Here is a 12234-nt window from a genome sequence, read left to right as displayed (position 1 = left end):
AGACACAATCTCTACTCCAGCCGTGGTTCTTATACCACTATTTTAGTATACGGTTTGATCTCCCCCTGGAGTCCACTGTGTATTGTGCTACTTACATCTGTTTCTTTGCTAAAGTATTGTGTGCTTTGTGCTGTACCCTCATGTAGAGGACACAAGAGAGTGTTTTATAAATAAATATATATTTTTATAACTACTGTGTGGTTTTCCTTTCATTTAGTTAATACTAAAGGTGAGATTCTAGTAAAACAAGCTGCTTTACATTCCTTCAACATTAAGTCTGAAGGCTGCTCTCCACAGCTACCACTAGGATAGCTTTCTAAAGGCTATCTTTGACCTCCTACATCATAGGCGTTGTTTGGACTGGTGCAAGGTGCCCACTTTAATTAGTGGACAGCATGTACCAGGCCAACTTCTCACAGGCACTGCAACAGTTCCTGAACGGGGAGAGTCCTCGTGTGAGGCCCCTGCTTTGTTCCAGCAGAGTATCCAAAAAGTACCATATTGTCCCAAATAGGAGGGCAGAGTTTCCTTCCCCCGGTTAAATCAAGGGTAGTATAAGCGCAGGAGTACTGTGGCTTCATAGTTAGGGTGCAATGTGGTGACTCATGTTCAATAATATTTGGTGATTTATGTGGATCTAACGGCCACAATGTCATGCCCTAATGTTTTGATGTAGGCTTTACACTGGCCAGAGTAACAAGTGTTACGTTCAGGGGCCATATGATATTTTCTGATGTTTTATTTCATTAGCTTTACATTTGATACAGTCTGTGGACTAAGGTACTTTTCATAGTAAAGTGATTTATGATGTGTGCTCCTTATGACTATTTACCTAATGCACTAACTGTGATGTACTTAACGCGTTTAAGATCTATGTATTGCTAGGACAAATGCCAAGTTGGAAAAGTGACTTATGTGATTGTGGCCTTATGCCTTTTGTGTATAATACAAAGGATATGTTTATATAATTTGTATAGATTCTCTTTTGTGGTGTGCCTAGTGTGTCACTGGTGTGTGTGTGTTGCTCAAATGCTTTACACATTGCCTCTGAGATAAGCCTAACTGCTCTGCCAAGCTACCAAGGGGGTGAGCAGTGGTTATCTTCTGTGTGTGACCCGACTAGAGCGGTAGGTTCTGCCTGGCTTAGGTGCGTACCCTAGTCAACCAGAAATCCCATTTCTAACAGGCAGTTTTAAATGGACACCTATCTCACACTATTTTTGAAAATAGTACAGATTGAAATCCATGCCTGTAGTTTTAATAAAACCCTGCACACCTTCACTGCAGTAACAGTGATATATCCCCTGAGCTAACATATTTCATCCAAGATTCTGCTGTCCGCAGAAAACAGTATACTTGCCATAATATATAGTAATCCAAGCTAGAGGTGCACCACAATCAATCTTAAAATGAAGTAAAGAAATTCCCCTTTATAAATCCAAAGTTTTGTCAATTCTTCATTTTTATTTTATTTCTTAAGTGTATCAAACATTACAGCAAAGACAGACAATGTGTTTCGTCCATAACAATGGACTTCTTCATGCCCCACTCAAGCCAAGAATCACCTAAGCACAAAAAGCATGATTTCTAAGTAAAGTTCCAACTTTTTGCCAAATGTGATGTATGTAATTCCATTCACCCATTTCTTCCATATTGGAGTACATTTCATATAAAAAATTTAAATGGGAATTCATGCTCTTGAGACCCCCATTCTTCTTGTTACCCACTTGACAGATTAGAACGAAACTTTGAATGAAGGAGTTAGAGTGGATGAACTTTTATTTGGAAAGGTTTGTGCTGATTTATAAAACTGTGCCATAGAAATACAATTCTGCAAACTGTAACTGCATAATGGTGACTGCAACTGCATGATAGATAGATAGATAGATAGATAGATAGATAGATAGATAGATAGATAGATAGATAGATAGATAGATAGATAGATAGATAGATAGATAGATAGATAGATAGATAGATAGATAGATAGATAGATAGATAGATAGATAGATAGATAGATAGATACTGAAAAAAACAAGTCTAAAGTGAAGTTATGGATAGCTTTGGTTATACATCATAAATGTAGGTAAAAACTAAGAATGAATTCGACTGAAAAGAAAACTGAGGTTTATTGGAAGTATGGTTGTGAATTAAATTCCGAAAACTGTGAAATTTTTAATATGTGATTATGACCATGGTTTACAACTCTCACAAAAGTAAGGCAAAGCATAACTCACATATTAAATGTAATGGTCATGACCTCTCTCTTAATGGGACAGATGAAATTAGAAATTTAAATAATCTTAAAGACGATAATAAAGATGAGAATAAATATCATACTACCCTTGACACTGTGAAAAAAGTTACAAAGAATGTTGTATCATTTAACCTCTTAGTGCTTTTAAGTATTCTTACTTATTGGTATATATATTGTGAGGTCATAAGCATCATATTTAGTGTGTGAGTTATAAATTGTGTGTAAAATTAAATAAACTATTGAAATTTCAATTTAAGAAGAAAAAAAACTTGATAATATTTGTGGAGCCTAATTAAAAAAATTAAACACGTTACACCTTGAAGATGATGACCACCATCGAAAAAAACATTCACACTTTTCAATCTAATTATTTTGATGCACTTATCTGGCAACATATTGATTTATACCTATGAATCAGATTCAATAAGTAATAAGAAGAAGTTTAAGTGCCAGAATTGTGAAGTAGGACACATTGCAATATTCTGCTAATTGTCACATGAATGTACTTGCACCCATGCAAAGGGGTTAATCTAATTTAAAATAATACTATTGCTTCAAATGTGGTTTTTTTCACAGTGAAAAAGGCAATTGAGCTGAAATCAAGAGGAGTCAAAATGATGCCCAGCAAAGACAGCAACCACAAGAACTCAGTCTGTAAGTCTCACTATACATTTATGGTGTTCGCCATGGGAAGAGTTAAAAAAAATGCTTTTATGTATTATTTGACTTTCCTAGTTTGAAAGACAACTCACCAATTGTAACAATGCCTGTAATTAGCGACTTGCACATCAAAATCAAGTTATGTGATTCACTTATCTGTATATTGATTATACTATGAACTTGTTTCATTACATTCAGTCTTGTAATATGCCAGCCTTTATTTCCCAAAAGGAAGCAATAATGCATGAAGTCAAATAGTAGTATTCCGTTAGAGTAGTATATCACGTAGGGTAACGCTGATTTTATCATGTCTACTAAGGTACACTCTTCTCTAACTGGATACATTAACGGCAACAATCTGTAAAACTGATTTCAGTTGGTTGAAGTAGTGTGCTTCACGAATATCATTTATGGATATATGCTCAAAGATAGAGAATATATTTGACATACTGAATAGCAAAGTAAACAGTATATGCACTTATATATCTGTACGTATTTTAGAAATTGGCATTTCACCCGGAAACGCAGCATGCGGCGAAGAATGTGTTTCCTAAGGATGTTAGAAGCATAGTTGCAGTAGGATGTTACAATGTTACATACTTGAAAGTAAATGCATATCTTGCTTAATTACACTCACGGAATGTTCCCGTCAAGTTCCACTCCATACATTCTCGACATAAGTGCAAATGTGTGTACGTGGCTGCAATTAGATTCAGTGAAATCTATACCACACAGGGTCGGATTGGTAAGGCGGGCACTCGGGCAATGGCTGAGGGTCCAGTATCTGAGTTCCAGCTGTGGGCTGCTTTTTCAGGCAGCCTGTGGGCCGATTTGGGCTGTGTCTGTGTTGTTCAGATGGAGCCAGCGGCCCAGTGGGTGCCTGAGTGGCCTTTCTGGAGGCAGATGGGCGTCCATTACCTCCCTTTTATCAACGGACAGACACTCCCTTTCTCTAGCTGGGTCGGCCCATTATTGTATGCAGATTGAGCGGGGGCAGGGGATCTGAGCAAAAATGGCCTCACTTGTTTTCAGGTAACCAGTGTGAACTTATCTTTTTTTTTTATCTAAGTAAAGTTAAGTAAATATGCCTCTGTCAGAGACCCCCTCCTCGCCCTTATTTTTTATAAAACTTTGCCAAAGCAGTGTTTTGCAGGACGGCAATATGCAAATGGGGGCCACTTTTTTGTTTTAGTGTGCCCTGCCTGATTTCTAATCCCAATCCAACCATGATACCACATATATAGGTCTGAGAACCTCATGTCACCACTAAGCACTCACACTGCACCAAATCCGCAACATACACACTACACACAGCATCAAGGAAGAGTCTGTTGATCAGCCCTCTTTAGCTATTGGCTTATTTGAGTAATCCCCCACTCTTCATTGGTTTGCTCATTTGTTTTGCAACTTGTGAGTTCAGCCCACGGCTTGGTCAGATGACCACTTCTTTGCTGTTACACTGAACTTGATTACATTTGCTGTTTCCAGTCCCGGCTTTTACATAAATTGTCACTGCACTCAATTATAGATGCATGCTTAAAAATGACTGCAGCCTTTTAAAAGTAATTAATAGAAGAGACAGCAGTACTGTAAAAGTGTTAGACCTGGCATCTTTGGCGTGGTTTCCCCTGACTTTTTGCCTCTGCCTCCTGTATTTTTGACGCTGTGCTGGATTTCGTTTTTGCTGGTTTAGATGCTTTAGGCACTTTGCCACTGCTAATCAGTATCAAAGTCCAAGTGCTCCCTGGGTAAATTGCTATTATGATTGGTTATCCATGATTGGCAGATTTGTTTCATCAGTAGGCCCCTAGTAAAGTGCACTGAGTGTGCCATAGCTGGTGATTCAAATGCTACTAGTGGGCCTGCAGCACTGATTGTGCCACCCACATGAGTAGCCCTAAAATGGTGTCTCAGGCCTTCCACAGCAGTGCCTGTGTGCAGTTGCTAACTGCCATACTGAACTGGCCAGTGCCCCCACTGGCCAGACCTACCCCTTCCCTTTCGGTGCACATTGGACACCCCTCTGGAAGGCCCAAGGTACCCCCCTGGGCAGGGTGCAGTGTATGTGAAAGGTAGAGCATGTACGAGTGTGGGTGACATGCTCTGATAGTGAAATACTGCCAATTCCGTTTTTCACTATTGAAAGGCTATCTAGCCCATAGGCTAGAATAGGGAATGCTGTGCATAATGTTTATCTGCATATCTTCCCATAGGAACAAGAGAGAAAATTGAAGTCTGGTATCCCTGAACTCAGAATTTAATAACCCATCTTTTAAGAAGGATGGGTTTTAAATCCTATGTTTGAAAACAGCACTTTTAGAAAGTGGCTGTTTTCTTGTCTGACCTTTCTGTGAGCCTTAGCCTGTTTGTGAATTGACTGTCTGGTTTGTGAGTGACAGGGGCTTGGGTGGCTCCAGGAGGCTGGGTGAGTCAGCACTAGGCTGAAAAGCTCAATGTGCATCTTGAGTGGTGGGAGAGGATAGCACTTGGGCTTGAATAAGGCTGTGCCTGCCTTCCACAATGCTGGCTTCACCTCCTGCTGGGCGGTTGACGACCCTGCCCCTCTCTCTCAAAGGAAGAACGTGTCCACTGGCAGGAAGCCCCCAGAATTGGTTTGGACCGGGCTCAGAGCCCTCCTGCACAAAGAAATCAAAGACTTTTGGGGTATAACTACAGTACCCCAAACCCCTGGACTTTAGATCATCCTGGAATCAAGAAGGAACCTCTGCTAAGGAGAAAAGCTAGAAGGCTGAAGAGGAAGGACTGACCTGCTGTGTGTTTGTCGGCTGACCTGCAGTTGCTATTCTGCCAAGGAGAGGAGAAGGACTTTGCTGTTGCTGTGTCCCCTGTTTGAAGAGATCTCTAAGGGCCTGAGGAGAGCTGGCCTCCTGTTACAAAGTCCCATGAACAAAAGGACTTTACCCCCAGCTTCCCCCCTGAACTCTGCTGTGTGAGTTCTGGCCTGCCTGGAGTGCTTGGTCCATTTGGGGGGCCTCTGGAGGTTGTTTTCTGCTGTTTGGGGAGCTACAAAAGAAGAAGAGTAGATCTTCAATTTGCCCGTATCGCTCACAGAGCGCATTGTTGACAGTGTGAGAAAATTCCTGTCGCCGCGAAGATAGTCGCAGCGCCCCTTGCCGCTGCAAGACCCGGCGCGTCGCTCGCTTGCAGAGCGCATCGGCCCGGTGTGGGAAGATTACTGTCGCTGCGAACATCATCGCAGAGCCTGTCTTTGCTGCGAGACCCGGCGCACCGCTTGCATTTGGACCGCATCCGGTCGCTGCGAACATCGTCGTAGAGTCCAGCACCAACACATCGAGGGGCCGTGCAGAAGAGGATCAACGCTGTGCCGTGCATCGCCGCTGCACCGAAGATCATCACCGCCCTGGTGATTGTCGCATTGTACCTTTGCGAGACGCTTCCTACCGGAGAACCTGCAAACTGGAATCCATACAAGGTATTGCATCGCCCCCCCATATATCCCGGATTCGGCGCGACCCGCCCGCTGCGTGCGGTGGGGTTGTTGCATTGCCTCCCCAGGGTCTCAGGAGTGACGCATCGCTTGCTTTCTGGCGCTGCAGCTTGCACTTGGAACTTTTGTCGCATCTACGGGTACTTTGGGCTAAAAGTGACGCAACTGTGGATTATTTTGGTGCAAACCCTTGATTCCTTTTTAAAGTCTTATTTTGGAACAGTGTATGCTGGATTTTTGTCGTTTTGGTCTTGTGTAGTCTAGATAAAAATACTTTATTTTTCTAAACTGGCGTAGAGTCCATTTGTGGTGTTTTCACTGTATTACTGTGAATGTTAGTACAAATACTTTACACATTGCCTTTGATAAGCCTGTCTGCTTGTGCTAAGCTACCAAGGGGGTGAGCACGGAGTATCCAAAGTGTGTATCCCACTTACTCTGACTAGAAGCAAGGGTCCCTATTTGGACATTGGTACCTACCTCTGCCAACTAGAGACCCCCAGATCTAACAAAAAGCATCTCCATTGGTCTCTCTTCTCAAATCATCAGGCAGCACTACAGGCAGCCTCTCCACAGGTGGGCAGGCAGCACTGTAGCCAGCCGCTCCACATGTGAGCAGGCAGTGCAGCAGTAAGTCGCTCGCTCCACGCATGAGCAGGCAGTGCTGCAGCCAGTCGCTCGCTCCACATGTGAGCAGGCAGTGCTGCAGTCAGTCGCTCTCTCCAATTGTGAGCAGGCAGTGCTGCAGTCAGTCGCTCGCTCCACGCGTGAGCAGGCAGTGCTGCAGTAAGTCACTGGCTCCACGTATGAGCAAGCAGTGCTGCAGTCAGTCGCTCACTCCATGCGTGAGCAGGCAGTGCTGCAGCCAGCTGCTCCACGTGTTAGGAGGCAGCGCTGCAGCCAGCTGCTCCACGCCTGAGCAGGGAGCGCTACAGCCAGCCGCTCCATGTGTGAGCAGGCAGCGCTACAGCCAGCCGCTCCACGTGTGAGCAGGCAGCGCTGCAGCCAGCCGCTCCACACGTGAGCAGGCAGCGCTGCAGCCAGCTGCTCCACGAGTGAGCAGGCATCGTGCAGCCAGCGGTTCCATGCCTGAGCAGGCAGCGCTGCAGCCAGACGTTCCACGCATGAGCAGGCAGCCGCTCCACATGTGAGCAGGTAGCGCTGCATCCAGCCGCTCCACACGTGAGCAGGCAGCGTGCAGCCAGCCGCTCCACGCATGAGCAGGCAGTGTGCAGCCAGCCGTTCCACACTTGAGCAGGCAGCGCTGCATCCAGCTGTTCCATGTAGGAGCAGGCAGCGCTGCAGCCAGCCACTCCACGCGTGAGCAGGCAGCACTGCAGCCAGCTGCTTCACGCGTGACAAGGCAGCGCTGCAGCCAGCCGTTTCACATGTGAGCAGTTGAACCATTTAGTACGGCAAGTCCCTTCTGGTGCTTCTTTGTTTTCTAGTGCGCCAGACTTCTAGAAATACTGCTTTTTCCATTTATTAACTACAGCCATCAAAGATTATTGTGCAGTGGTTCAGAAGGATTGGGATGGCCTCGAAGCAGCTTTTTAGTTTTTACAGCTCTGCTTGATTCACCCCTCACTTCCATGCCACTCAAGCCATCGCAGATGTTTGTAGAATGTCAGGGGTCTGGGAGAAAAATATATTGAACAAAGCCTTACAAATGAGTCAAGCGAAATTTGAAGTCACAATCCACAGGGGTGTCCCTACTGCCGACACTACGGAGAGTATGGCATTCTGTACGATGCCTCCATAAAATCTGCATGGGCCGGGATTCATGCCGGGCAGGCTGCTGTGTGTCGAGGCAGGATGCTGCGTGTTCTAAACAGTTTGTAAAGTTGTTTACCTGATGGCAGGAGTCGGGGTAGGCTTGGCAGCTCATGTTTCGAAAGCCTGTTCTTCATGGGTTCACATTATGTACAGAGAGCCCAGCGATATATGGGCTTGCAATATATAACTGATTGTTATATAGCATATGCCACATCATATATAGCGATCAGCTGGTACATTAAGGGGATGCCAACAGAGCAAGAGTGTCCCCTCTATTTCAGCACTCCAGTTGCAGAAATGGAAGTCTCATTATGAAGTTGGCTAGTATTTGAGCTATAGAACTCGGACAATGCATTTCAATTTCTGAGACCATGACCTTCTATAGCTCTGCATTTGACCCAAATGGTTTGAGGTGCATTCTGGTTTCAAGAGATATTGCATGAACTTTGACTGGACTACTTTTTTCCTGAAGTAGCCACGATTCCTCACCAAGGACCTATTCCTCAGTAACCAGGGTTGTTTAAAGAGGTAAAGATACCAATTGCACAGTATTGTAAAGAGGCGCCTGCACCAAGGGTTCTGAGAGACCACTACACCCCGGTTATTGCTGTATATTAGCCCCAAACCTGGTGAAGGCTGTCCCATTTTCCTTTTGTGCAATGAGGCCGCTGGCCCGGCTCCTATTATGTCCCTACCCAGGAAGTGTTAGCTTCTCCAACTTCTCTTGCCTTGCCTAGCACTGATCTGGCCTTTCAGCACAGGGCAGTGCATGTTTCAGGCACCAACATCTTCCTTCTGACAACTTTAAAAGGCAATGGAAGCTCGTGAGGATGGGTGGGAGTGATGTATGGGCGATGCCACACTGTACTGTGACAGGAAGAGGAAGCTGGAACACTGTGACAATTCAAAAATAGTCGCTGGTTGAGGTCTGCGGAGAGGCAGTCATTCAATACTTTGCATGTGCTGTAGAAAATAATATCCAGTGATTAACGAGACACAAGACTGCTATTTAATTGCAAATCTCAGTCTCATTAATTACAGGAGCAAAAAGGGGCCAACACATGTTTCACGATAAAGAGGTTGCTTCATCAGGGCCAATACATTGTCTAGTTAATACTTGACATCCAATTATTACAGAATTACCACTAGAAAAAAGTTTTTACAAATATAATGTGCATCCCTATAACATTGATATGCTATTCAGTTAAACTCCTTGAACAGTGCCCATACATAAGTAAATCCTGATTAGTATATAAATACAGCACAGTAAACATTCCTTGTATACGTTGCATAAAGTGCATGGCTAACTATTTCAAATGTGACAATTTGAGCAGAGCATCGTCTTTGAGCTGCTGTTATTTGGCAGCTGCTGTGTCAGCATCGATGGGTGATGCAGCGTGATTTTTCATGCAGTTCATATAATGCATCGTTTTTTTATGAAAACAATTGAGAAAAACAATTCTGAGGCCCAGAGCTTGGACGGGGCACCCCAGGCAAGGGTAGGCCTCACAGAAGACAGAGTACAGCTGCACCACCCAAATTGTAAGAAGTATTCTGTGTCCCTGTGTTAGAAATGGAGGTCTCTAGTTGGCAATGGTATGCACCTATGTCCAAATAGAGACCCTTCCTTCTAATATAGATAAGGGGGATGCACTAATGAAATAACCCCTGCTCAACCCCTTGGTAGTTTGGCCTGAGCAGTTAGGCTTATAACAGAGGCAGTGTGCAAATCAGTTGCACATAACCAACAGAAACACAGTGAACACACTACAAAATGACACCACACCAGTTAAAGAAAAATAACCAATAGTATTCAAAAATAGGCACTTTGCAGAAATACCTTTAAAATGCAGTTCCTTGAAGTCGGTAGCTCTGTCTCGAGCTACAGCGGTGCAGACAACAGCAGAATCCAACAGCTCCACCCGACTGCATCAGTGTGGACCAGCTTTAGTGTCAGCAGACTCGTAAACAGTACCTTTGGTTCAGGTCAACAGTATCAGTGTGGGCCAGTCGTGGCAACCTTCACGGTTGTGATACGTAGCATAGCGGAGAGGCGTGCAGTGCCCACAAGTCACGGTGCAAGCAGCAGCTCGATGATGGTTATCCAGCGGCATTGATGAGACCAGGGCTGCGGTACAGAGTGAGGCGGTGCTCGTCGCGGTGCTGACAGGTCACAGTGCAAGCAACAGTGCCGGTTGATGGAAGCTGGTGTCAGTCGGCCCAGACTTTGGTGTGAGACGGGGAGGTGTGCCATGAGACTTACGAGCATTGCCCCCAAGCCACGGCGTGGTCCTGGGTGTTGAGGTCAGCAGGCAGCGATGTCGGTGAGACCAGGGTGGCTGTGTGGAGTGCGATGCACACAGGTCGTGGTGCAAGTAGCAGCTCAGTGGCGGAGGCAGTCGTTGGCATCGGTGAGACCAGGGCTGCGTGCGAAGTGCAGTGGTGCCCTCTACGGTGCCTTCAGGACATGGAGCAAGCAGTGGTACTAGTGATGGTGTCAGATGCTTTCCCTCTCTATGGCAACTGAAACACACGGTTCCAGAGGCAGCTCCCAGAGGTAAATTAAGTATTTTGCTGTCCCTGAGTTTTAGTGAACAGAAGGGATGCTCTATTTCAAGCTCAGCGACGAGTGAAGAAAGTTCAGCCCAGTTCTTTCACTGCCCAAGGCAGAAGCAGCAACTGCAGGCCAACCCAGCAGAGCCACAACATAGCAAAGAGGTAGTACTCCTCCAGGCAGTTCTTCCACCTCTTCTTCTTGGCAGGTTCCTTGATCCAAGCGAATTCTAAAGTTCTGGGCCCCAATATTTAGACTGCATTTCTCTTTGCTCTCTTGGGCTGAGAATCTCTGTGCTCAATCCAAACCAGTTTGGTACTCTCTGGCCCAGCTTCACAGCAGGAGGTGGATACAGCATTGTCAAAGTCAGACTAGGCCAATTCAGGTGCAAGGAAATCTCCTCTCACTACTCTAAATGCAGCCAAGGTCTTTTCAGCCCAGACCTTACTCATCCAGGAAAGGCAGGACACACCTAAACATCTGTGCAGCAGACCACTAGTAGCATTTGACATACAGGCTCTGGGTAGAGGGTATACTACTTTATAAGGGACTTACCAGTACAACAAATATGCCAATCAGTCATACACCAATGTCACCATGTTTTGGGGAGAAGCACATGCACTTTACCACTTGGTAGCAGTGGAAAAGTGCTCAGAGTCCTTAAACCAAACAAAAGAATCAGCTAAAACTAGGAGGCAAAAGGCAAAGGTTTGGGAAAGACAGCCTAATGATGACAGGTCTAACATGTGTTCCCTCCGGCAGGAAGTGGAGAGATCTACCTGAACTCCAGGAAGGTGTCATCATTAAGGCTGAAAAAGCTGGACAGACCATCAGCATTAATGTGGTGTTCTCATGGCCTGTGTTCCACCCTGAAGTCCATACCCTGTAGGGAAATGGACCACTTCAACAGTTTTGGATTTTCCCCTCTCATTTGCATGAGCCATTAGAGGGGCCTGTGGTCAGTCTGAATCAGGAAGTGAGTGCAAAATAGGTATGACATTAGCTTCTTCAGTGTCCAGACCACAGCAAAAGCTTCCCTCTCAATAACAAATAACAATCCACCTCTGTTCCCTGGGGAGTAACGTCATAGAGATGAAGGCTACAGGGTGATCTAGGCCCTCCTCATTATTTATTTATTTGTATTTATTTGTGTTTTATAGAGTGCGAACTGGACCCGTTAGGCTATCAGAGCGCTTTACAGGATTCACAAGTTGTATACAACAGGCTTAGCGGGGGTGGATACATTTGGGATAAACACAAGTAAACTTGACCTGTTAGGGTATCAGAGCGCATTTCAGGATTCACTCGTTGTATACAAGAGACTTAGAGGGGGGTGGATATATTAGGGATAAACACAAGTAAAACCATTTACGAGAAACAGGAGGTCCCAGATCCCAGGGTGGGATGCCCGGAGGTGCCGGGTGGATAGCATCCGGATAGACCAATGGTAAAGAGAAGCAGGACAAGGTTGCTGAGGTGATTTCAGGGCACAATTTAGGAAAGAAATCTGCCCATTAGGAA

The 12234-nt window shown here is 45.1% G+C and overlaps 1 protein-coding gene across 1 annotated transcript in view; it reads left to right on the top strand.

Moving 5' to 3' along the window:
• CSMD1 (CUB and Sushi multiple domains 1) overlaps positions 1 to 12234 on the top strand; it is a 4503734-nt gene that overhangs the window by 1593038 nt on the left and 2898462 nt on the right. The window contains exon 7 of the mRNA XM_078647516.1: positions 2831 to 2908. Within this exon, the coding sequence (XP_078503642.1) occupies positions 2831 to 2908 (78 nt within the window). The remainder of the gene's footprint in view (positions 1 to 2830; positions 2909 to 12234) is intronic.

Source organism: Lissotriton helveticus, chromosome 6 (genome assembly GCF_964261635.1).
Source record: "Lissotriton helveticus chromosome 6, aLisHel1.1, whole genome shotgun sequence".
Lineage (NCBI taxonomy): Eukaryota > Metazoa > Chordata > Amphibia > Caudata > Salamandridae > Lissotriton > Lissotriton helveticus.
The sequence above is the reverse complement of the archived record's forward strand: the minus strand, read 5'-3'. Positions and strand labels throughout refer to the sequence as shown.